The following is a 26,164-nucleotide window of genomic DNA, read 5'->3' on the forward strand; positions in this document are numbered from 1 at the left end:
AGGAACATGGAATGTCAGATCAATGAATCAAGGTAAGCTGGAAGTGGTCAAACATGAGATGGCAAGATTGAACATCGACATCTTGGGAATCAGCGAACTCAAATGGACAGGCATGGGTGAATTTAATTCAGGTGACCATCATATCTACTATTGTGGGCAAGAATCCCTTAGAAGAAATGGAGTAGCACTCATAGTCAACAAAAGGGTGGGAAAAGCAGTATTGGGGTACAATCTTAAAAACGATAGAATGATCTCAGTACGAATCCAAGGCAAACCATTCAACATCACAGTAATTCAAGTCTATGCCCCAACCACTGAGGCCGAAGAAGCTGAGGTTGATCGGTTCTATGAAGACCTACAACACCTTCTAGAACTAACACCAAAAAAAGATGTCCTCTTCATCATAGGGGATTGGAATGCTAAAGTAGGAAGTCAAGAAATCACCGGGATAACAGGCAGGCATGGCCTTGGTGTACAAAATGAAGCAGGACAAAAGCTAATAGAGTTTTGCCAAGAGAACATGCTGATCATAGCAAACACTCTTTTCCAACAGCACAAGAGGCGACTCTACACATGGACGTCACCAGATGGTCAATATCGAAATCAGATTGATTATGTCCTTTGCAGCCAAAGATGGAGAAGCTCCATACAGTCAGTAAAAACAAGACCTGGAGCTGACTGTGGCTCAGATCATGAGCTGCTTCTTGCAAAATTTCGGCTTAAATTGAAGAACGTCGGGAAAACCACTAAACCGTTCAGGTATGACCTCAATCATATCCCTGATGAATATACAGTGGAGGTGAGGAATAGATTTCAGGGATTAGACCTGATAGACAGAGTGCCTGAGGAACTATGGACGGAGGTCCGTAACATTGTTCAGGAGGCAGCAACTCAATCCATCCCAAAGAAAAAGAAATGCAAGAAAGCCAAGTGGCTGTCTGATGAGGCTTTACAAGTAGCTGAGGAAAGAAGGGAAGCGAAAAGCAAGGGAGAAAGGGGAAGATATACCCAACTGAATGCAGAGTTCCAGAGAATAGCAAGGAGAGACAAGAAGGCCTTCTTAAATGAACAATGCAAAGAAATCGAGGAAAACAACAGAATGGGAAAGACTAGAGATCTCTTCAAGAAAATTGGAGATCTCAAGGGAACGTTTTGTGCAAAGATGGGCATGATCAAGGACAAAGAAGGCAGGGACCTAACAGAAGCAGATGAGATTAAGAAGAGGTGGCAAGAATACACAGAAGAACTATACAGGAAAGATCTGAATGTCCCTGATAGCCATGATAGTGCGGTCACTGAACTTGAGCCGGACATCCTCGAGAGTGAAGTCAAGTGGGCCTTAGGAAGCATTAGTAACAACAAAGCTAGCGGAGATGACAGTATTCCAGCCGAGCTATTTAAAATCCTAAAAGATGATGCTGTTAAAGTGCTGCATTCAATATGCCAACAAATCTGGAACACTCAACAGTGGCCACAAGACTGGAAAAGGTCAGTTTACATTCCAATTCCAAAGAAGGGCAACGCCAAAGAGTGTTCAAACTACCGCACAATTGCGCTCATTTCACATGCCAGCAAGGTGATGCTCAAAATCCTACAAGCTAGGCTTCAGCAGTATGCGAACCGAGAACTACCGGAAGTGCAAGCTGGGTTTAGAAGAGGCAGAGGAACTAGAGATCAAATCGCCAACATTCGCTGGATCATGGAGAAAGCAAGAGAATTCCAGAAAAACGTCTATTTCTGCTTCATTGACTACGCTAAAGCCTTTGATTGTGTGGATCACAACAAACTGTGGCAAATTCTGAAAGTGATGGGGGTACCAGACCACCTTACCTGTCTCCTGAGAAACCTGTACGAGGGTCAAGAAGCAACAGTCAGAACCAGACATGGAACAACCGATTGGTTCAAAATTGGGAAAGGAGTACGACAAGGCTGCATATTGTCACCGTGCTTATTTAACTTATATGCAGAGTACATCATGAGAAATGCCGGGTTGGATGAATCAGAGGTTGGAATTAAGATTGCTGGGAGAATTATCAACAACCTCCGATATGCAGACGATACCACCCTAATGGCAGAAAGCGAAGAGGATCTCAAGAGCCTCTTGTTGAGGGTGAAAGAGGAGAGTGCAAAAGCTGGTTTGAAACTCAACATTAAAAAAACTAAGATCATGGCATCTGGCCCCATCACTTCCTGGCATATAGAAGGGGAAGAAATGGAAGCAGTGACAGATTTTACTTTCTTGGGCTCCAAGATCACCGCAGACGGTGACTGTAGCCATGAAATTAAAAGACGCTTGCTCCTTGGGAGGAAAGCTATGGCAAACCTAGACAGCATAGTAAGAAGCAGAGACATCACCTTGCCGACAAAGGTCCGTCTAATCAAAGCTATGGTTTTCCCAGTAGTAATGTATGGCTGTGAGAGCTGGACTATAAGGAAGGCTGAGCGCCGAAGAATTGATGCTTTCGAACTGTGGTGCTGGAGAAGACTCTTACGAGTGCCCTGGACTGCAAGGAGGTCAAATCAGTCAATCCTAAAGGAAATCAACCCTGAGTGCTCATTGGAAGGACAGATAATGAAGCTGAAGCTCCAATATTTTGGCCACCTAATGCGAAGAGAAAACTCCCTGGAAAAGACCCTGATGCTGGGAAAGACTGAAGGCAAAAGGAGAAGGGGACGGCAGAGGATGAGATGGCTAGATAGCATCACGGATGCAATGAATATGAACTTGAGCACGCTCCGGGAGAGAGCGCAGGACAGGAAGGCCTGGCGTGCTATGGTCCATGGGGTCACGAAGAGTCGGACACGACTGAACGACTGAACAACAAATTTTAATGTGGTGCTTTAACCTTTTTATTCTTTTACTGTTTCATCTTTTGTGTTCACTGCTCCAAAATCTGTTCTAGATATGGAGTGGTATGGAGCTGAGTAAAGCCGGCGTGCAACGTGATGCCCAGTGGTTAGCGTGTGGGGAGAAATGCAGCTGCCCAAAAATGGATACACTAAGGGGGTGGGGATGAGGCCTTGGGAAGCAACCCCCAGCCATCCACCCACCCATCCTGGCCATGCAAAAAACGAAAATAAAAAAGACAATCAACTGTGCATTCCCCATGCAAAACCATTATTGCCTGAAAAGACCACAGACCAGCTTTCTCTACACTGCACACACCATGTTGCTCTAAACGTCCTTTATGAAGCAGCCTGCCATTCTACAGCAGTAGGGCTGTTGACTCTCTTTCAGCCCGAGAGCCAAATTCCATTTTGGAGAAGATCTCAGGGGCCATATTTCAGTGGTGGGTGGAGCCAAAGGCAAAAGGGGGCGGGGCCAAAATACCAGCATGCTTTATCTTCAAGCTGTTACTGCCAGTAACTAAGCCCTGGGAGAGGCATTTCAACCTTTTAGAACAGGGAGAAAACCGCGCAGAAGCCAGGACCAAACCATCAGCAGTCAGGGGGAAAGGAAGGGGGCAGGACCATCTGAGGAACCCAGGACGACGGGATTTGACCCATGGGCCAGAGATTTAGCACCCCTGTTCTAGAGACAGACTTACACCATCACACCCTGCCATGTTCCAGAAGGGAGCTGTTATGTGACAGGCTTCCAGTCTCTGGAATTCCTTGCCGAGGGAGGCCCTGTTATTAGCCCCATCTCCAATGCCCTCCCGCTGGCAGCAAAGACATTTTGATTGAGACTGGTCATAGAATCATATGATTCTATGGTCTTTGGCTCATAAGCTTATTTGTCAGTAAGTAGAAATTAGTTTTAACTGGTTGTTTTTTAGTGATATTTTACCTGCCTTGAGTTTATGTTTTTTACTTGTATTTTATTGCAGTTTTATTGATGGCCACCAATTTGGATGGCTTTAAAAGGGCTTTAAAAGGGCATTAGATAATTTCCTGGAGGAGAAGGCTATCGATGGCTACTGGTCCTGTTGGCCAGGTGCTACCTCCAGTGCCAGAGGCAGTGGGCCTGTGTATACCAGTTGCTGGGGAACATGGGTGGGAGGGTGCCGTTGCACTCATGTCCTGCTTGTGGGTTCCTGGTCAACAGCTAGGTTCTGTCTAAAAGTTGTAGGACTTGTTTCTGTCTAAATATGCATAGGATTGTGCCTTTAGTGCATTTAATTTATATTAAATTATTATTAATAGTATTACTAGTATTATTATTAGGATTATTAGTATTGCTATAAGTTGCGCATATGATGAACTGAATAGATCAGTATGTTCAAAAACAATTCTTGGTAAAATTGTAAGAAGCTGTGGTTATATACAGTGAAACCAACTGACTGAGACATAATAATACCAGAGCCACAAGGGTGGTCAGAGCTCACCTGTACAGGTAATAGAAGAATGACAACAGATAAAAGGCCAGTTTGCACCATGACTCTTTCTGGCAATAGTTTAAGATGTCGGCGTTCATGATGGAGACGGCGTCGTACATCACCTCTGAGCCGTCTGCTGGGCGGTGGAAGTACCTGGAGGGAAAGGGGGAAGAAAGCAGCTGGGTTATGGTTCCCAAGAAGCAGGGTTGACCCTACCATTAGGCAGAGTGAAGCAGCTGACTCAGGCGGCAGATTATGGAAGGCGGCAGTGAGGTGTTGGCGGGGAGAGACCTCTGTGCCTCCTAAGCTGGCCTGCTGTCTTCAGGTGCAGTGGAGGATGCTGTGACATCATCAGCGTTGAAGACAGGTTCACCTGCCGGTCCATTCGGCTTTTGTACATGGCGTGGGAGGGGGTGCCATCTTGTTCTTTGCCTCAGGCAATGAAACGTTGTGGGCCAGCCCTGCCAAGCAGGGCTGCTCCAGGCCTCTTCCCTACATTTCTAGCTCGCTCGCTCTCTCTTTGTGTGCATGTGTTTTTTAAAGAAGGGCTGCAATGTTTCGAACATTAATTGCTTGGATAAATCAACTGAGAACTTTTTGAAAGACTAAAAAAGGTGCCCCGATCAACCAGGCAACACATTTTTCCGCTTCTGAAAATAAGCTGTGAGTTATTTTAAAAATAATTTTAAAACTCCCTTCTCCCCTATAGGCCCATTCGATCCCTGAGGTCATCTGGCGAGGCCCTTCTGGGGTGCCACATTTTCCTGAGGTCTGCTCGGCGGGTGTTCAGAGCAAGGCATTTAGCAAAACAGCACCCCGGGATAAGGAATAAGATTCCCCCTGTGTTCAGACATGTGCTGGCACTTTTTATCTTTAGGCGCATGTTGAAGGCCTATCGGTAAAGACCCTTGCAAAGCTTCTTTAGAGTCCTGACTGGTTCTGACTGAAACTTGGAGTGGATTCACCACCCCACTGACATCGGAGCCACCAGCCTCCACTACCTGGAGGGCTGGATTCAGCTCCCAAGCCCGAGGTTACCCATCCTGGTTTTAATATTTTTAATTCTAACAGACCTACTTAATTTTGCCATAACGACACATTTGTGCAGTCTCGCCACCCCATTCTGTATCAGAAGTATCAACAGATGGCTTCTTCCACACTTTTGTAGAACAAAGTCTTGCTGCGATGATCATATATGATACCATACATGCCTTGGCAGTTTCCTTTAGTAGAAATCAATAAGAACAAGGAGCATATTCCTATGCTGTCCTGTAAGTAAGCCTAAATAATATTTAGGGTGAAACAATTCCTCCCCCCCACCCCCGTTTACCCCGCCTCCACTTCATTCCACTTCTTTAAATTGTAGATTTTAAGCTCTTTGGGGCATGGACTTGTCCTCTTCTATTTGGTAATGTGCATACTGAATAACAATAATGATAACGATAATAACAGACTTGGAAGCAGTGGAGGCTGGTGGCTCCAATTTCAGTGGGGCTGTGAATCCACTCTGGGTTCCAGGCAGAACTGTAAAGGAGCTATCCAGGGATCTGAACCCTGCTTGGGGATTGGATTCAGCACCTTGGAGAGCTGCTTTAGAGTTCTGACTGAAACCAGAGCTGATTCGCAGCCCCATCGAAATTGGAGCCACCAGCCTGGAAGGGTCTTTGGAGATCACCTAGTCTACCCCCTGCTCAAGGCAGGACCAGCAATGCAGAGTGCAGCTACAACATCCCTGACGAGTTGCTATCTAGCCACTACTTCAGGGGTGTTGAACTTCAGGCCTGCAGGTCAAATCCAGGCCACCTGGGGTCTCAATCTGGCCCTCTGAAGCCTAGGACTGCATTCTCTCTCTCTCTTTTTTAGCAGCTGCATTGCAACAATAATAATAATAATAACTGACTGACTGAGATTAAGAGATACCCCTTGTTACACCAATAATCTCCTTTGATCACGACCAAACTGGTCGATCTAGCCTTATCGTTGTTATGTGCGTGGATTTAAGGGTGGTGTTCCATGGGAAATTTAATTTCCCATATGTAGTTCTTAGTTGTTATTTTTAAAAGTTTGTTCTTGTCTTTTACACTCATGGTTTGGGTTGTAGATTATCCTCCAAACAAAGGGAGAGAAAGAGCGAGGACATTGTGTTATCAAATATTTCAGATATATTTCTTTGGATTATTTCATTTATTGCACTTTATTTATGGCAACATGCAACAATATGTCATTATATTGTAAAAACAGTTGTGACTGTATGTTTTACTAATTTAAGTATTCCCTGTGTACTAAAATTAGTGTTTCTAGCTGTATTGTCTTGTTATGTATGTATTGCGGTTGTCGCATTCCGCTCCGACATTGACAAGGAGACTCATTTTAGGTTTGTTTCATTGATATATATTTACAGGTACCAATTCTTATTTGCCATCATCTGTTTAAGCCATCGCCATGTTTATGCAGAAATGACATGCCGCTTTCAAGCAGCTATTTTTCATTTTGAGGAAAATAAATGGCTAATAATATTTTTTCCCATCACGGAGATGCAACGATGGGGAAAATGTCAGCGGCTGAATGTTTGCCTGATGCACAACTACTAAAAGCCCAGGAAAGAAAACAAGAAGAAACTAGTGGGTTTCTCAGGGCCCACTACATGGGTGCTAAGTTTGAAGTTCAACAGCTGAGTTTTGCAGCCCAGCCCTTAACTTGCAAGTGATTCCTAAAAAAATGCTGTGTTTTTAAATAAACTATTATCATCCTGCATTGAAGTTTAGTATTTCCCATACAATTGAAACATTGTTTTTGTTTAGTTAAAATGCAAAATGCCCTGAGCAGTAGCAAGGGAACGTCAGGATGTGGACAGCAGAGGTTAGTATTTGCTCTCACCTCCACAAGTGATAGAAAAGCAGTGGGATGTTAAGTCCTAAAGTCACCCATTCAGCTGCACAGAGAAACATCAGACAGAAAAGGCCATGGATGGAGTATTCCGGAACCACGAGCTGCAAGAGAAACTCTCAAATCAAAAGCCAAGTCAAGCTAGGTTTATTTATATCTCCCTTTTCGGTCAATATTGTGCTCAGAATGGTTCATCAACATCACCATCCTAACACCATCCCAAAACATTCAAGATCATTACAAAGCACAACGTATGACTCAAAAACTAGCAACATCACAAACAACATTTCAAAAATCAATGCAATAACACTCAATTCCTAGAAACAATTAACTTTACTAGGACAGCCAACAGAACTAGGATGGCAGCACTGAATAACAAATCTCAATTCATTTATCTAAACTAGCAAAAATTGCAGACACGCCGCTCAGTTCCTAACAACTATCCATTTTACTAGAATCAGCCACATGCTGTGGCAACCAAGGGGAGGTGAGCAGACTGTCTGCACAGCACAGACTTAGAATCGTATAATTTTATTGGAAAGGATGATGGAGGTCATCTAAGTCCAACCCCCTGCTCAATGCAGGGTCTACAATCCTGGATGTTACTACACAATCCCTCGATTTATTTATTCCATGTTCATCTCACCCTTCCTTCAAAGAGCTCAGGTTGCATACAAGGTCTCCCCTGCTTTTCTCCTCAAAACAACCCTGTGAGGTACATTAGCACAGGGTCAGCCAGTAAGCTTTGTGTCTGAGCAGAGATTTGAACCTGAGTGTGCTTCCAGACAAGGCTTTTATTGTGCATCGCCCCTGCCTCATTCACAGAATGTTACAGGGGGGTCCAGATGTTGTCATCTTCCATCTGTAACCCTTTTGTGTTTTCTCACCACTTCTTCTGTCTGTTTTCTTACCGCAGAAAATGTGTTAAGGAGAGAAAGATAGAACTTTTGAACAGTGCCTTTGGACTGATAGCCCTTGGAGGCATCCATCTCGAAGCACCCTGAGAAAGTGTATGCTAACCCTTTAAGACAGGGGTGTCAAAATTCTTTCAGCCTGAGCATCGAATTCAGTTCCAGAGAAGCTCTCAGGGGCCACGTTCCAGTGGTGGGCAGGGCCAAAGACAAAAGAGGCGGGGCAAAAATACCTGCATATTTTAGCTGAAAGCAGCCTTCCCCTAACTTGATGCCCTCCAGATATTTTGGTCTACAACTCTCAGCATTGCCTGACCATCAGCCATGCTGGCTGGAGTTGATGGGAGTTGAAGTCCAAAACATTTGGAGGGCACCAGGTTAGGGAAGTCTGATCTAAAGCTCTTTATTTCTTAGAAAAGGCATTTCAGTCTTTTAGAATGGGTGGGGTGGGAAGAAACATGCAAAAGCAGGGACACCAGCAAATGATTGGCGGCCAAGGGAAAGGAGAAGGCGGCGGGGCCCTCGGGGGAATCCATGGGCCTGCAGCTCACCAGATCTGCTCTAAGGGAGTGGATGGATGAAGATGTGAAGCTGCTAGGTTTTTTCTGGGTTTGCTCTCTCAACTGATACAAACAATGCATATGAGCCATCCTGCTCCTTAACCTAGTAGCCCTCTGGCAACTATTGATTTTCCTTATGTCTTAAATTAGGGAAGATTTAGTCTCAGTGGTAAAGCTGCAGTAACTAGACACCCATCTAATCTGTCCTGCCACGTGGCTCCCTGGGGTGCCACAGGAAGGATTCCACAAAAGACCCCCAGGGACATGATGGTCGTATCATAAAGGGTATTCAAAGGAGAAGGTGAAATGAAGGTGAAAGGTACTGGCGAAAGAACAAGACGGGGGCACTCACCTTTCTCAAGAGGCAGCAGATGCGTTCAATGTTTTTCAACCTCTCCCTCTGTGCAGAAATATAAAATAAATGAGAGTCAAACCGCTAGGGGAAGGAGCAGGGAAGGTGGAGGGAGGAGGAGCTGGGTCTCCGTGAACATAAGCAGAGGGCATTAAATAATTTTCTAGGGACTACATATAGTGGGCAGAAAGGGGGACTGGAAAACAGACAAGTGAGACCTGCGACAAAATGTTACAGCATAGAATGCTCCTGTTCAGGGTTCTGGCCAGCCAGCTTGCCTTCTTCTTTCTATCATTTCCACCCCCCAGGTTTTTTGTCTTCCCCCACAACAATCAATCAGCATCAATTTACGGCTGCTGAACATGCTCAGTCCTCAGTGGACTATTTTGGGGGTTCCTCCTGCCCACTTAGGGGTATTTTTTCCCTAAAGATTTTTTTGGGTATTTCTACAAACCTTGGAGTTCCCTTGAACTTGTGGATGCTTTCCTCTTATCTGTGGGTGGTGCCGTTTTGGCTGCATAAGAATCAGGACTCAGAGGTTTGCTGCAAGACGTATAGGCAGCGGAGGCTGGTGGCTCCGATGTCAGTGGGGCAGTGAATCCACTCCAGAATTCAGTCAGAACCAGCTCCTTTAGAGTTCTGACTGGTTCTGCCTGAAATCCAGAGCGGATTCATCACTCCACTGACATCGGTGCCACCAGCCTCCACTGCGTATAGGACAAGGTTTCCCATTTGCTTCAGAGGAGATGGAAAACATGCAAACTCATCTGCCCGTATAAATATTAACGAGAGCAGCAAAGGAGCGTCAGTGGTGCAAAGAGCTTTCCGCTCTGCTAGGGGCAGCAACCTTTGGCAAGTTATCTCCCTCTTAGCCTCGGCACTAAGTGAATATCTGCAAGCGTATTCACATATCCTTTGCTCGCAACTCCCGCTTGGTCCCTTTTGTGTCTCCTCTTGGAACGCCACAAGCTCTCCGAGGGCAGAGCGAGATCCATCCATTTGTTTTCAATCTAATCGCAAAGACCCTAATCCTCTTGCAGGTACTACATGAAACTGCCACCATGGTCAACCATCCATCCACCCAAAACAGCCGGGCCTTCCAGATCTCTTGGACTACAACTCCCATCAACCCCATGCTGGGTGGGCATGATAGGAGCTGTAATTCCAACCCATTGGGGGGTGGGGACCAGGTTGGGGAAGGCTGGTCTACGTAACACCCAGCCCCCAGCGGTTCTCCAAAACCCATCACACCCAAGTGTCACCAAGAAACGGAATATTTACTTTATTTATTTATTATTTATTTATTAAATTTATTAATCGCCCATCTAGCCGGTCACCCAGCCACTCTGGGTGATGTAGAATAATAGAAACAGTTTAAAACAACAAAATTCTACATTAAAAACATCGTATTTCTAAAAATACCCTTTGTTGCTCAGTCGTTCAGTCGTGTCCGATTCTTCGTGACCCCATGGACGGTAGCACACCAGGCCTTCCTGTCCTGTGCTCTCTCCCGGAGCGTGCAAAAAAAATACCCTAACCCACCCCAAATGCCTGCCTGAACAACCACGTTTATAATGTGTGGTGGAAGCTCATTACAGAGGGGGCATGGCGGAGTTCCCTGGGGGGGAGTTCCCTGGGGGGGAGTTCCCTGGGGAGGGAGTTCCACAGAGAAAAGTTGTGAAGACAGGAGCGTGCACAGTTCCTGGTGGGTCCAACTGTGTTCTAGAAGGCAAATAATTTTGGGCCACAATGGGCAATGCTGTTGGGGGTGAGGGGAGTTCACCAGGCAGCCGAAGGAAGTCCCCACTCCTATTATGCATCCCACCCAAGTATACACATTTTTCGTCCTCCTAGAAAAGAAAGTGACTGCCACTCATTCCTATGGGGCAAAAAGGTGAACACTTGAAGAACCTACTGACGGTGGGATGTCTGTTGGCCTGTGTCATGATTTCTATTTTGGGCACAAGAGGACCTGGGTTTGAATCCTGAATGAGTTCCTGCAATGGTGCAATTATGGTGTTGAACTGGTTTTAATGTTTTTATTCACATTTTATCTTAATGTTTTAGCAATTATTATGCTTTTTAATTGCACGTTAATTATCATATAAGAGCCTCGTGTGGCACAGAGTGGTAGGCGGCAGTATTGCAACCGAAACTCTCCCCACGACCTGAGTTCGATCCCAGCGGAAGCCGGGTCTCGGGTAGCCGGCTCAGGTCGACTCAGCCCTCCATCCTTCCGAGGTCGGTAAAATGAGTACCCAGCTTGCTGGGGGAAAGGTAGTCACGACTGGGGAAGGCAATGGCAAACCACCCCGCTATAGTCTGCCATGAAAATGCCAGCGTAAGTGGTGCCCCTCTAGGGGTTAGTAATGACCCAGTGCTTGCACAGGAGGAATCTTTCCTTTCCTTTAATTATCTAATGTATTTGTATATAATTTTACTGTAAACCACTTAGATATATTTTATAATATGATGAGCGGTACATAAGGGAGCAATCCTATGGCCCCTAGACAGTGTCTGGGCGGGGGGGTATAGGTCTTTTTGGATTCCCGGACCCGAGGTCGGAGACAGTGCTCTGACCTTGGACCCAGAGTCCGAGCTCCCCGCACTCCTTCGCAGCTGGGGCGGAGAGAACTCTGCTGGCTGCCCCTCCGAGGTCGCAATGCAACCTCAGAGAGGAGGGAAAGGGGGCAGTTCTCTGGGTGGGAGAGGGCTGGGGAGGTTGACTTTGGAAGAATCCTTTAGCCTCCCCAGCCTCCTTCCCTCCAGCTCCGCAGAGTCCCCAGCTATATGGGCGAAAATGTCCGCTGTGCTACATAGTGCTAAAAAACCTGTGCTTGGAGCTCACTGCAAGTGTTTTATTGTTACATAGCAAAGGAGGAAGGTTTCTGGAGAGTGGAAAATGAAAAGTGTGGCTCTCTTTTCTTTTCTTTTTCCTTCCTTCCTTCCTTCCTTCCTTCCTTCCTTCCTTCCTTCCTCATGGTGCAGGTAGGGGAGTTTTTAACCTTGTGAGATGCACCTCACCAACCCTAATGCCCCCTGTAGGAAATAATTAACTGTCAGGGATCCAAGCAAGCAAATTTTCTCCTTTCCTTCTCTCTCCTCTCCCACCCTCCTCAGGCCAACTGGTACTTTCAACATTTTATAAATGCTGGAGGGATCCTAGCATTAGCGGAATGGCATCACACAACAGGAAAAAAGATCCTTGCATCTGTGCAACATGCCTTCCGCTCATGTAATACGGAACCTGGACCCAACCTGGTGTCTGCTTCAACAGAGGTGCAGAGCAGGGGAGTGCAGAGATGACGATTGCCTCTGTGCTCCTCCCGTTCTGCGCAGGATGCCCGTCAGCCTCCGAGTTCAGTGGCAGATGGGCATCCCAGTAAGATTGCGCCCTAAAGCCATTAAGCAAATAAACACATGGGCTAATGAGGGTCCACAGTTTTCAGGGGAAGGGCCATAAGTCCGTGTGTAGAGCAGATGCTTCACACGCAGAGGTCTCAGGTAGTGCTGGCAAAGGCTGCACTCCCAAAGAGAGTGCTGAGAGTGGGAGAGGCGCTGCCTGTCAGTAAGTACAAACAGCAGCGACCTTGATGGGCCAATAATCTGACTTGGTGGAAGACAGCTTCCTAGATCCCTTTATAGCCCTTTCTTGGCATTGCTCATCACATTTTTTTTTTATTATTTTTTTTTACTAACTTTTTTTCATTTATTTGTCTTGTAACACACACTTCCACACCAGTGGGACTCTGCTTTTAACCTCTACTGAGTAGAGGAGCAGGCACAGGCTAGTCTAGAACAATCACAAAGCTAGACACAAAAAGGGAAAAGAGGCTATGGAAGGACAAGACTCTCCAGTGGTGGTGACCTGCAAGGTGTGTGCAATGTTTGTTTTCTTGCCTGAGAACAACATGGCCTACACCTGCAACAAGTGCAAGTTGATCACGCTGCTGGAGGAAAAAGTAAGTGGACTGGAGCGGCGACTGTCAACCCTCCGGGGAATAAGAGAACACGAAGAGTTCTTGGACAGAATGGGGGAACTACAGCAGCAAAGGGCAGACCAGAAGCTTGAAGAGCAACAGCAAGATGAGGCAGTGGGAAATGCTGAGGTGAAGAAAAATGGAGTAGAGGATACTCCTTGGAAAACGGTGACAGTTAGGAGAAGAAGAACTAGACGCCACTCTGCACCAGTGGAAGCGGTGGAGCTGTGGAACCGATTCCAGGTACTTGCAGATGAGACTGGAGGACAGCCTGCAGAGGAAGAATCACAGGGGAACCTGCATGAGAGTGAGCAAGAGGCTAAAGGTCAGTCAAACAGAGGCGATGAAACCCAGGCCTACAAGAAGAAGAAGAGAAGAGTGGTAGTAGTGGGAGACTCCTTGCTGCGTGGGATCGAGACCCAAGTATGTCGCGAAGACCCGTGGACTCGCCAGGTATGTTGTCTCCCGGGAGGACAGATTAGAGACGTGACTGAAAGGTTGCCTGCACTCATAAAGCCCACTGACAGGTATCCCTTTCTTCTCATCCATGTGGGAACAAATGATACCGCCAAGCGGAGCTACGAAGAGATCACGTCAGACTTTGAAGCTTTGGGAAGGAAACTCAAGAACTTTGGGGCCCAGATAGTTTTCTCATCCATCCTTCCAGTAGTTAGAAGAGGGATAGAAAGGGAACGAAAAATACTCCGGGTGAATGACTGGCTACGAAGGTGGTGCCGACGAGAGAGATTTGGATTCTGGGACCACGGGCTATACTTCCTGGAAGATGGGCTGTTGGCTAGGGATGGGTTGCACCTCACAAAGGCTGGGAAGAATGTGTTTGGCCACAGCATGAAGAACTTCATCAGGAGGGCTTTAAACTGAATCCTACGGGGAAGGGAGATGTAATGTTGGGGGTAACAATGGACGTAGGCGCATGCACTGCAATGGAGAGAACAGCGCTGATAGCGCCCAATAATAGTCTTCAGACACATGTAGGAAGAAAGCCAGACTATGAAGCACATGGTCTTCGATGTCTATATACTAATGCCCAGAGTATGGGAAACAAACAGAACGAACTTGAACTCTTAATACAGGAGGGAAATTATGACTTGATAGGTATAACTGAGACTTGGTGGGATGACTCTCATGACTGGAATACAGCAGTTGAAGGATATAACTTGTTCAAAAAGAACAGGAGGAACAGAAAGGGAGGTGGGGTTGCACTGTACATGAAAAATACATATCTCTGCACAGAAATACAGGAGGAGGAGCTTGGTAGCCCCATCGAGAGCATCTGGGTTGAAATAAATGGAGCAAAGAATAAAAGGAACCTGGTGGTCGGAGTCTACTACCGGCCACCCAATCAAGGAGAAGACAAGGATGAAACTTTTGAAAAGCAAATAGCCAATGTTTTAAGGAAGCATGATGTAGTAGTAATGGGGGACTTCAATTTCCCCGATATTTGTTGGGAGACAAATTCTGCAAAACATGGCCCCTCCAGGAAATTCCTGACTTGTGTGGCGGATAACTTCCTCCTACAGAAAGTAGAGGAAGGAACTAGAGGATCGGCTATCCTTGACTTGATCCTAACCAACAGAGATGACTTAGTGGCTAAAGTAGCAGTTACAGGAACTCTGGGGGAAAGCGACCATGTTGTACTTGAGTTCTTGGTTCTAAGGGAAGCAAAAGCCGAGTGTAGTCAAACGCGTACCCTGGATTTTAGGAAAGCTGATTTTAATAAACTCAGAACAATGATCAGTAAGGTCCCATGGCAAGCAATGCTAGCGAGAAAAGGAGTCCAAGATGGGTGGGAACTTTTAAAAAAGGAAATTCTCAAGGCACAATCACAAACAATTCCAACAAGAAGAAAAGGTGGAAGACAACAGAAGAAGCCAATGTGGCTTCACAAAAAGCTTAGGGATGACCTGAAAACAAAAAAGGACACATATAGGAAGTGGAAAGAAGGCCAAGTAACAAAGGAAGAGTACAGGCAGGTAGCACAGAATTGCAGGGATGGCGTCAGGAAGGCTAAAGCGGAGAACGAGGTGAGGTTAGCGAGGGATGCTAAAAACAACAAAAAGGCTTTCTTCAGCTACGTGAATAGTAAAAGGCAGAGGAAAGAAATGGTTGTTCAGCTATTAAATAAGGATGGCAAAATGATAACAGAGGACAAAGAAAAGGCAGAGGTGCTCAATTCCTACTTTGGCTCAGTCTTCTCCCAAAAGAGGGTCTATGACCCCCTTGGCAAAGGCGAAGTACAGGCTGAAGGGGCAGGATTGCAGCTTGAGATCGACAGGCATATGGTCAAGGAACACCTCATTACTTTGAATGAGTTCAAATCTCCAGGGCCAGATGAACTGCATCCTAGAGTCATAAAGGAACTGGCAGAAGAACTCTCAGAACCGCTGTCTATTCTCTTTGAGAAATCATGGAGGACCGGGGAAGTGCCAGATGACTGGAGGAGGGCTAACGTTGTCCCTATCTTCAAAAAGGGTAAAAAGGAGGAACCTGGGAACTACAGACCAGTCAGTCTGACATCAATCCCTGGGAAAATTCTGGAGCAGATCATAAAGCAATCCATCTGGAAGCACCTTGACAACAATGCAGTGATTACTCGAAGCCAACATGGATTTGTCAAAAACAAGTCCTGCCAGACAAATCTGATCTCATTTTTTGATCAAGTCACCTCCCTTGTAGACCGTGGGAATGCTGTAGACATCATATACCTCGACTTCAGCAAAGCTTTCGACAAAGTGCCCCATGATATCCTGATGAGCAAACTAGCTCGAAGTGGGCTAGATGAAACAACGATCCGGTGGATCCACAGTTGGCTACAGAATCGGACTCAAAGAGTGCTTATCAATGGGACCTTCTCAAGCTGGGGAGAGGTAACGAGTGGGGTACCGCAGGGCTCAGTCCTGGGCCCAGTGCTCTTCAACATTTTTATTAATGACTTGGAGGAGGAGGTGCAGGGAATGCTGATCAAATTTGCAGATGACACAAAATTGGGAGGGATAGCTAATACTTTGGAAGACAGAAACAAAATTCAAAGTGATCTGGATAGACTGGAGTGCTGGGCAGAAAACAACAGAATGGCATTTAATAGGGACAAATGCCAAGTTCTGCACCTAGGAAAAAGAAACCAAATGCACAGTTACAAGATGAGGGATACGTGGCTCAACCACACTACGAGCGAGAAGGATCTTGGAATTGTCGTCGATCACAAGCTGAATATGAGCCAACAATGTGATGTGGCTGCAAAAAAGGCAAATGCTATTTTGGGCTGCATTCATAGAAGCATCGCTTCCAAATCCCGGGAAGTACTAGTTCCCCTCTACTCAGCACTGGTTAGGCCTCATCTGGAGTACTGTGTCCAGTTCTGGGCACCACACTTTAAGAAGGATGCAGACAAGCTGGAGAGGGTTCAAAGGAGGGCAACAAAGATGATCAGGGGACTGGAAACAAAGCCCTATGAAGAGAGACTGAAAGAACTGGGCATGTTTAGCCTTGAGAAGAGAAGACTGAGGGGAGATATGATAGCGCTCTTCAAGTACTTGAAAGGTTGTCACAGAGAAGAAGGCCAGGATCTCTTCTTGATCATCCCAGAGTGCAGGACACGGAATAATGGGCTCAAATTACAGGAAGCCAGATTCCGACTGAACATCAGGAAAAACTTCCTGAGTGTCAGAGCAATACGGCAATGGAACCAATTACCTGGGGAGGTGGTGGGCTCTCCCACACTGGAGGCCTTCAAGACGAGGCTGGACAGCCATTTGTCAGGGATGCTCTGACTTGGATTCCTGCATTGAGCAGGGGGTTGGACTCGATGGCCTTGTAGGCCCCTTCCAACCCTACTATTCTATGATTCTATGATTCTATGAATGACAGCATCCCCTCAATTGAATGGCAAATTATAACCTCCTTGGTGTAGGGACCTGTCAGGGTTCAACCACTGACCTGGACCCCCTGAGCAACTCCATAAGGATCTCTTGCCTCCTTAAGAGTCCCACTTTCCTTCTTTTAAATTTCCCCTTTCCAATTACGTGGGGTTTAGGTTGTAGGCGTTGGGAGATCGACACTCTAGGCACAGGGTTTCATCACAACAGTTTACCAGTCAATTAAAGCAAGCAAATCACAACTAAAGGTATTTACATAATAGAGCTGAACGATATAAAAGGCATTAACAGAAAATAAGTTTTGCAAAAACTTGCAAAAACTGCAAGTACCTCTATTCTAGCTGCACTTAAGAATTCTTCAGGCTTTTTCCTGCTCCCTCTTCAGGCTCTTGTCCATTTTAGTTCGCTGATTCCCAAGATGTCGATGTTCAATCTTGCCATCTCATGTTTGACCACCTCCAGCTTACCTTGATTAATTGATCTGACATTCCAGGTTCCTAAACAATATTGTTCTTTACAGCATCGGGCTTTCTTTTCACCACCAGACACATCCACAGCTGAGTGTCCTTTCGGCTTTGGCCCAGCCGCTTCACTCTTTCTGGCGCTACTTGGAAATACCCTCTGCTCTTCCCCAGCAGTATATTGGACACCTTCCAACCTGAGGGGCTCAGAAAGCGAAGAGGATCTAAAGAGCCTCTGTTGAGGGTGAAAGCGGAGAGTGCAAAAGCTGGTTTGAAACTCAACATTAAAAAAACTAAAATCATGGCATCTGGCCCCATCACTTCCTGGCATATAGAAGGGGAAGAAATGGAAGCAGTGACAGATTTTATTTTCTTGGGCTCCAAGATCACCGCAGACGGTGACTGTAGCCATGAAATTCAAAGACGCTTGCTCCTTGGGAGGAAAGCTATGGCAAACCTAGACAGCATAGTAAGAAGCAGAGACATCACCTTGCTGACCAAGGTCCATATAATCAAAGCTATGGTTTTCCCAGTAGCAACGTATGGCTGTGAGAGCTGGACTATAAGGAAGGCTGAGTGCCGAGGAATCGATGCTTTCAAACTGTGGTGCTGGAGAAGACTCTTACGAGTCCCCTGGACTGCAAGGAGGTCCAATCAGTCAATCCTAAAGGAAATCAACCCTGACTGCTCATTGGAAGGACAGATACTGAAACTGAAGCTCAAATATTTTGGCCACCTAATGCGAAGAGAAAAGTCACTGGAAAAGACCCTGATGCTGGGGACAGCAGAGGATGAGATGGCTAGATAGCATCACCGATGCAATGAATATGGACTTGAGCACACTCTGGGAGAGAGCGCAGGACAGGAAGGCCTGGCGTGCTATGGTCCATGGGGTCATGAAGAGTCAGACATGACTGAACGACAACAACAACTTCAGGCTCTAGTCTCCTCGACTCTCCCTACCGGTTCTCTCGCTTTCTTTATAAACCCTCTACCCTCAAAACTGAAAGTACTGTTTCAAACCTGAAGAAATGAAACTTAACTGCGGAAACTTAACCGGGGCAATGAAACTACTCTCAGAGGTACCCCCTCCGAACAAAAAACTCCAGGCCTCTAGGCCTGACCTTTTTCCTTGCCTGCATAAGCCTCAAGTCTTCACAGGACCATATCACATTTGTTTTCGGCATTTATAAGTTGTTTAGAGCAGAAGTGGGCAACCTGTGGTCCACTGAATATCGGTGGATTCCAGCTCAAATCGCTATCCCATCAAACAAATAAATACAATCCTTGACCATTGGCCAGAGTGCTGGCACCAGTTTTTTGAGGGCCCTTGGACAAGACACCCTCAATGGGGCCCCTTCCTCAGCAAGTCTATGTTATCACCGCCATTGTCACCACCTCAGGGTCCACCAACTGGTGTTAGGTACAAAATAGTGGCTCAGGAGGGCAGACACACGCCACATGAAATTAACTTCTTCACACAGCACATAGTTTAACTATGGAATTCATTCCCACAAGATGCAGTGATGGCTATCAATTTGGATGGGGATTGAAAGGGGATTGGATACATACATGGGGGAGAAGGCTATCAATGGCTACTAGTCCTCATACCTATGTGCGACCTCCAGTATCAGAGGCAGTCTGCTATGGAACATGGGCGGGAGGGTGCTGCTGCACTCATGTCCTGCTTGTGGGTTTCCCATGCACTGCTGATTGGCCAGTGTGTGAACAGAATGCTGGTCCAAATGGACCCTTGCTTTGATCCAGCATGGCTCTTATGTTCTTAAGCCCCAGGTTGCCTGATAGGCCATTCCGGCCCTGACTGGCTATTCTGGCTGGGGTGTTTTGGACTCTGACCCTGCCAGGTTTCAACCGAGGTGCTGTGGACCTTGAGAGGAAAAAGGTTCCCCACTCCTGTTGTATGCGGTATTATCTCTTCCTTTTTGCTTAGTTACGCTTACGCTCAGTAAAGAACAATTTAGTAAATACATAAAATCATGGAGCAGGTAGAGAGAGGCTGACCAGCCCATATAAAATCTTCTTCCAAACATAGTGGACAAGCATCTCTCTCTTTCTATAAAAAAAAGTATAAGAGAAAAAGGAAGGAGCTGGTCATTTGTTGCCCTCACTGGACTAAAAGACACAAAGCTGACTGCACAGTTCACAGGACGCTGCCAAGGGCTCCTGGCGCTTTGCTCCCAAATCTTGGCACCAGCAAAGCGATCCCATCCAGGGGCAAAGCGAGCGAGGCAGCGCACTGGATACGAGATTGCCGTCGTAATCCACCAGGGCGCACGGGGAATACATCTGCCAGCATACGGGGATAATGAGCCGTTCAGAAATCACATTTATCCAGCACACAGCCCTTATCTGGTCTGCAACCCTTAATCCCCAAATTGTATTTTTAACTAATTGGTGGTAATCATTTTGTAAACTCTGGTAGATGCCCCTCAAATCCTGACCCCCAACTGCAGGAGGTCAACTATGGTGGCTCCAGGCAAATACACCTCCTTGACTGATCCCATGGGCATCTATTTTCCCAGACCTGGAGGAGAAGCCCTGTCAGCAATGGTTACCTGTCTGGAAAAGGCCTGCACAGAATGGCATCCTTTGCTGTAGCAAGTCCTTCACTCTGAGCCCAAACATGTGGCGCAGGATTACTTTGGTGGAAGGAAAAGAAATGCAGTGGTAGGTTGGAGCCAGGGCGCATAAGCATGGGGACTTTTTCTTAAGCAGGGATGCTGAGATCATCTGCTACCCTGCTCAGAAATTCCTGTTTCCTCTGAGCTTAGCCGCAATCCTCACAGTACCTGGTGGGTGGGCTGGGCAGGGGTGGGAAGGAAGAGAAATGAATTTTTTTTTAGCAAGTATATATAGTTATGGGCAAGCCCTGCTGTAATGCAAAGTATTTTGAGGTGGCTTGCTCTTGGATGGGCAATTCAGACCCATTCGCTTTATCAAAGACCGGGTCCGGGTGGAGATGAAAACTGCTGGAACTTTGTTGTTATGGATCAAGGAGCTCCCAGAAATTTTGCACTCTCTTTGGGGGTGTGGCTATGGGGGCTGTCATGATGAGCACCTGCAGTTCAACATTTGGACTGGACTACACCACTGGAGAAATGTATTCTGGAGGAGGGTCAGCCACACCACTATGTTGTATCACCTGTTCCAGGTTCTGTGACTGAGGACTAGTGCATGTTATAGTTCTCCCCTGAAGATGCCCTGGCCCATACGATCTGCCACTCTCCCAACTCTCAAAAGGCTCCTGAAAGCAGAGGTTGGGGGAAGGCTGCATTGGCTGTCAAGTTGAAGCACAGTGCTTTCAACGGGGCCTTCTCGGTGGCTGCTCGTGGGCCCAGGAATGCTCTCCCCAGAGAGGCGCACCTGGCACCTACACTGTGGTCTTTTCGCTGCAAGGTGAAGACCTTTGTATTTCCCCAGGCTTTTCAGTTCTTCAGTTTTATTTTAAAATGTGTACTGTGACCTTTCCCTGCTGCTGGTTTTTACTCTGGTTTTGTTCTAAATTTCTAAAGGTTGTTTGCTTTATCATGTCGTTCAGGGTTTTAATTTTTGTGAATTGCCCAGAGAGCTTTGGCTATTGGGCTGTATAGAAATGTAATAAATAAAATAAGATAATATTTCATAGGCAGGAGGGAGGGGCAGCTGGGGTGGAGGGCAAAGTATTATGACAGTTAGGGATATTGATCCAGGGACAGTGGGAGCCCGTGCTGCTACCAGCCAAAAAGTAGGGCTCTTTGTCGGGCTGGATGTTATGTTAAGAACGGTAAAGAGTGGGGTGTGTTCAGTGGAGGCTGGTGGCTCTGATTTCAGTGGGGCCGCAAATCCATTCTGGGTTTCAGTCAGAACTCTAAAGGAGCTATCCAAGGTGCTGAAACCTATTTTGGGAATAGGTTTCAGCACCTTGGATAACCCCTTTAGAGTTCTCGCTGGTCCTGACTGAAACCCAGGATGGATTCACCGCCCCACCGAAACCAGAGCCACCGGCATCCACTGGGCATGCTGTTCTGGGGCATGGTAGAAAAGCCACAATCCACTTTCAGAAATGTAATTTCAGAATTAAGACAGAAACTTTTATTTCACAACTCAAGAGACTGTATGTATGGAACGGGATTGGGGGGGCGGGGCTTTTACAAATTTGCAAACTTTTAAAAGAAGTATGCTTGGGCATTGTCTTCCCCTCCCCATGGGCTAAATCCTGCACCCCAGCACAGATCCAGGGGGGCTGTCTTTGCTGTGCCAGGCATTCTTCTGAATCTGAGATGTGAGGGGAGAAATTGAGGTCAAACAAAACTATTTATACTCGCAGGATGGCGGGGGCACCTTAGAAGCTGCGTCATCTCCTCCACATGGCGCCAGACATTGCTCTCGAGTGTTTGTGGGCAGCAGGGACATCCCAGGATTTGACTGACTTTTTCTTCCTTACTCTATGTAAGCTGCCCCTCATTAGCCTTACGACATCCCCGATTTCCCGCCTTGCATCTCTGCTTGTCTTGGATTTTTCCCTGCAAGGTTGTTTCCTCATCTGCTAGAAACCATTCGTGGAGCTGGCCGAATTAACAGTGAAATGGCTGGCAGGACCCTTAAATCAGGGGCAGGCAACAACGCGCCCGCAGACATGCTTCTCAGTGCCTGCCAAGGTGCCCTGCCTCTCCCACTTTTTTCTCTAAGTTAACACATTTTTCTTCCAGCAGCTGGGATTGCTGTGAAATAGCTTTCTTTTGACGCTGAAAACTGCAGGTTCAAAGGAATTGTTTGGTGTGTTGGGGCTCAGACTCCACCTCTGCCTGGTGCTCAGTCATTTGGGGCAGGCGACAGGTCCTCTGCCACATCTCCCACGGCAGCCCTTTTGTGGTGGTGCCCAGGACGTCTTTGTAAATTGCCAAATGTTCCCATGGCCCAAAAAGTTTGCCTGCCCTTGCCTTAAATTACAGATTCCTCCTCACAACCCACCTTTTCCAAAGCCCTGCTGGCTGGGGAAAATGGGAGTTGCATTATGGCAATCTGGCAGGCACCAGGTCGAGGAAGGCAGAGGTAGAGTTTAGTGTGGGGGGGGACATCTGTAGCCCTCCCAATGACACTGGGCGACAACATCCACAATCCCTGACCACTGGCCATGTTGGCTGAAGATGATGAGAGCTGTAGGCCATCAACAGCAGGAGGCACATAGGTTCCCCACCCATTATTCCATTTATTTTATTTTATTTTTTATTACATTTATGTCCTGTCTTTTTTCCTCCTGCAAGGAACCCAAAGCGGCTTACCTATTCCTCCTCCTCTACATTTTATCCTCACAACAACCCTGTGAGGTATGCTAGGCTGAGAGTCGGTGACTGGCCCACAGTCACCCAGTGAGCTCCAGGGCCCGAGTGGGGATTAGAACCTGGATCTCCCGAGCCCCAGTCCAACACTCTAACCATGACACCACACCTGCTCTCCATTGTTCAACGGACACATTAGTATCTTTCCTTTCCTCCAAGGAGTTTAGGAGTCATCGGGTTTTTTATAAAAATCCCTGCAAGGTCAGTGTGGCGCAGAGAGAGAGAGAGAGAGAGAAGGACCAGTCCCACAAAAATCCTGCAGCGAGCACTTCATGGCTTAGCAAGGATTCGAACACAGGATCCAGTTGCCGCATCTGGGAGTGGGAATTACGGCTGAGGGGTTACTAACGCCACAGGGCTAAGAAAGAGATGGGAGCCAGTCTCTGCCATCTCTGAATGAACAGCAGCAGGCGCCATCAACCGATCCGTCTGCAGCAGTGCAGAGTGGGGGAGGCAGTGCAGAGCTGGGGAGGGGGGGCAGCGGCTTCCCCCTGCTGCTGCGGGAGGCTGTTGAGCGACACGTTCAGGGTGGGATTCCAAAGAAGTCCTGCGGCTGTATGTTCCCAGCTCCTGCCATTCCTTTGTGCTCTTTCCGTGGTGGATGAAAGCCACCTTTTATCCTCCAATTGCTTTGCAACCGTCCTGCGGGGCTTCCGACAGCAGCTCTTTCCCCTTCCTTCCCACAGACCCCTTTCCTCCACCTTTTCTTCTTCTTCTGCCCTGGCCTTGGAAGACTTGCTCCAGGCTTCACCCTACAGACCCAGACTGGCGGTGCCCCATAAACACACACCCTTTCGGGAGGAGGGTGGCAACAAGGAGCATTCCCTGTCTTAACTGTGTGGCTGCCATTCATGTTTTGTCATTTGTTTTTATGATGATTTTAACACAGAGCTCAGTGGATAGAGCACATACGTTTGCACACAGAAGGTTCAACCCTCTGCAACTCCAGTTAAAACAGGGGTGTTGATCCTCCGGCCTGCGGGCCAAATTGCACTGGCCTTACCCTCTTTCCCCTGATCACCGATTGGCTGGTGATTTCCCAGCTCTTGCATGTTTCCCCCCATCCTTAAAGGCTGAAATGGTGTGTGGCCACCTGGAACCAGAATGGAACAAAGGGGGGCTGGATGTGGGCCCCGTGCCTGAGTTTCCCACCTCTGTATTATGTGAACCTGACTGCCTGTTAAGATCATCCCCAGAGGCCCTTTGGCGGATGCCACAGCAGAAGGCAGGGGAAACCCGTCCTCGGATCCTTGTGTGATCTTGGGCCAACTCTTCACCCTCAGCCACACCTACCTTGCAGGACTGTTGTAAGACTAGAAAGGGCATTCTCTGTAGCTATGCCCTGCCTGCAGAATTCTCTTCATACCTGGCACCTGTTCTGATGACTTTTAGATACCATACAAAGCAGCTTTCCCCAACTTGGTGCCCTCCAGATGTGTTAGGCTAGTTGTAGAACACATCTGAAGGATGCCAGGTTGGGGAAGGCTGAATCACCGCTTCCCTTGTCGGTGGAGAACTTCTGCAAATTCCACAAGTTCTGAATAAAAAGAACTGCACTGGAGATGGAATTGTTGGTGTTCTGCTTTCCTAGCCAAACTCTGGGAGACAAAAGTTGAAAGTCAAGAAACATCCATTAGAAACCTCATGGAAGTGTCGGCATAGTAGTTCCCCAAGGGAGTGCTACAGTTATGCAAGAGAGAATTCTCACCAAACTACAATTCCCAGAATTATTTGATGGGGAAAGGCATGATGCTTAGCATGGCATACATTCTCTCTATTTCTGGTGTTCAGGCTGTGAGTGTCGTTGCTTATGTAGCCAAAACAGAACTACCCACACACACAAGGAGGGTTTATCAATGGGCTTGGGGGAACCCCAAAGGTTTGCAGACATGCCAAAAGAAATCTTTAGATTTTTTTTTAAAAAATCCACTAATATTGGGCAGGGGTATAAAAACTGTGGCCTGCAGGAAGCAGGCACCCCCTCCAACATATTCCTACCATAGAAGCCTTGTTCCTAGAGCATCCTCAGAGCATTCTAGGAAGAGTGCTTGAAAGCTCCTGCCTGCTTCTTAGGAGACTCTAGGAACAGGGATTCCTTGCCAGCCCTATCTGGAGAAGTTGGGGATCTTCTGCACGCAGAGCGTGTGCTCTGCAACTGAGCTATGGCCTTCCCCTTAAAAATCAAGATTCTATCCCTCATGATTCTGAATAAGGACTGATTTAAACAGGAAGCTGCCTTATGTCAAATCAGTTCAGTATTTCCGACACTGACTGGCAGCAATGGCTCTCCAGGGTCAAGAATCAAGCAGGATTCTTTCTCAGCCCAACCTGAAGATGCAGGGGATCAAACCTGGACCTTCTGCATACCACACACGCGCTCTGTCGCTGAGCTATAGCAGAGTGCACACAGAGATGCAACTTCCCTGCAGCCTCCTCCACAGAAACGTGCAAGTTCCGAGTATCAACCACTTCTAGATCTGAGTGAGATGGGGAAGACATTTTGGAGGATGAGGGCAAGGGGGGTGGGAGAAAGACAAACAAATGTACACAGAGACAGACACACCTCCGATATGACATGTATAGACTTACTGCCCTGGCTGGATTGCCCTGGTCGATGGGATTCTTGAAGTCCATGTGCAATTCGTCAAAGGCGATTATCTAAAGGATGGCAGGGGGAGGAGAGAGAGAGAGAGAGGGAGATAGCATGCTTATTGAGAAGACCTGTCAGTCAGTCTGAGATGCAAACTGTAAAAGCCTCAATTGCAGGTGTTTATGTAAATCAAGGAAATCCATTTGCCATTTATTGAATTGCTTCATTTATAACCAAGCACTTTCCTTTCCACTTTTTTTGTGCTTCCTTGCAGGAGGGTCTCAACTGGAGAGAAAGGAGACAGAGTACACACACAAAGGATTCAGCGCCCAGCTATTATACCCGTGGCCTGGAAGCCATTTCACAGGTCCCATTTGAAATATAATAATGATGATCTGGAAACCTGCATGTCAGAATCATGCACAGGTCTGAATCAACAATAAAAATGTAACGACCACATAGCAGACAGGCACCTTCTCACCCACAGGCTTTTCCATGCCCTTAAACACTGAAGTACATGTCAATCACCGAGGGCCACATCTGTGGGTCTAGTCTCCAGATGTTACACATTTTCATGCACCAGAATCTCATGTCTAGAAAAACATTCCATAAAAATTTCCCTGCCTGATTGTGCACTGCCTTTATTATGGGTTCTCCAATTATCTTGTTCTCTTTTGGCTGCATTATTCTGTACGATTGTTCATAACTGTTATTTTTTTTTTTAAAAAAAATCAATTTAAAAAGGTTAAAACTCTATAAAGATGAATACTTGGAACAATGTGCAACCCACATGTAGATCATTACACGTGACCACTGCAGGTGCACTTATTTCATGCGAACCATATATCCACAGCGAACCATCAGTATACA

General features: G+C 46.8%; 2 protein-coding genes across 3 annotated transcripts in view; one reads left to right on the plus strand and one right to left on the minus strand.

Annotated features, from left to right (window-relative positions):
• The window catches only part of YIF1A (Yip1 interacting factor homolog A, membrane trafficking protein), a 36,120-nt gene extending 29,048 nt beyond the window's left edge, over positions 1–7,072 (plus strand). For both annotated transcript variants that reach the window (XM_084824861.1, XM_084824864.1), the window contains one exon: positions 6,721–7,072. In XM_084824861.1, coding sequence (XP_084680987.1) covers positions 6,721–6,910 — 190 coding nt within the window. In that variant the 3' untranslated portion in view covers positions 6,911–7,072. The remainder of the gene's footprint in view (positions 1–6,720) is intronic.
• Positions 1–26,164, minus strand: part of CNIH2 (cornichon family AMPA receptor auxiliary protein 2) — a 52,641-nt gene that overhangs the window by 4,138 nt on the left and 22,339 nt on the right. Inside the window, exons 2-5 of the mRNA XM_084824869.1 lie at positions 25,294–25,362; positions 9,029–9,076; positions 7,197–7,309; positions 4,329–4,472 (exon numbers count right to left, since the gene is read on the minus strand). Of these exons, the coding sequence (XP_084680995.1) occupies positions 4,329–4,472; positions 7,197–7,309; positions 9,029–9,076; positions 25,294–25,362 (374 nt within the window). The remainder of the gene's footprint in view (positions 1–4,328; positions 4,473–7,196; positions 7,310–9,028; positions 9,077–25,293; positions 25,363–26,164) is intronic.

This window comes from Heloderma suspectum, chromosome 17 (genome assembly GCF_057233095.1).
Source record: "Heloderma suspectum isolate Gila_16-S chromosome 17, 16-S_ref, whole genome shotgun sequence".
NCBI lineage: Eukaryota > Metazoa > Chordata > Lepidosauria > Squamata > Helodermatidae > Heloderma > Heloderma suspectum.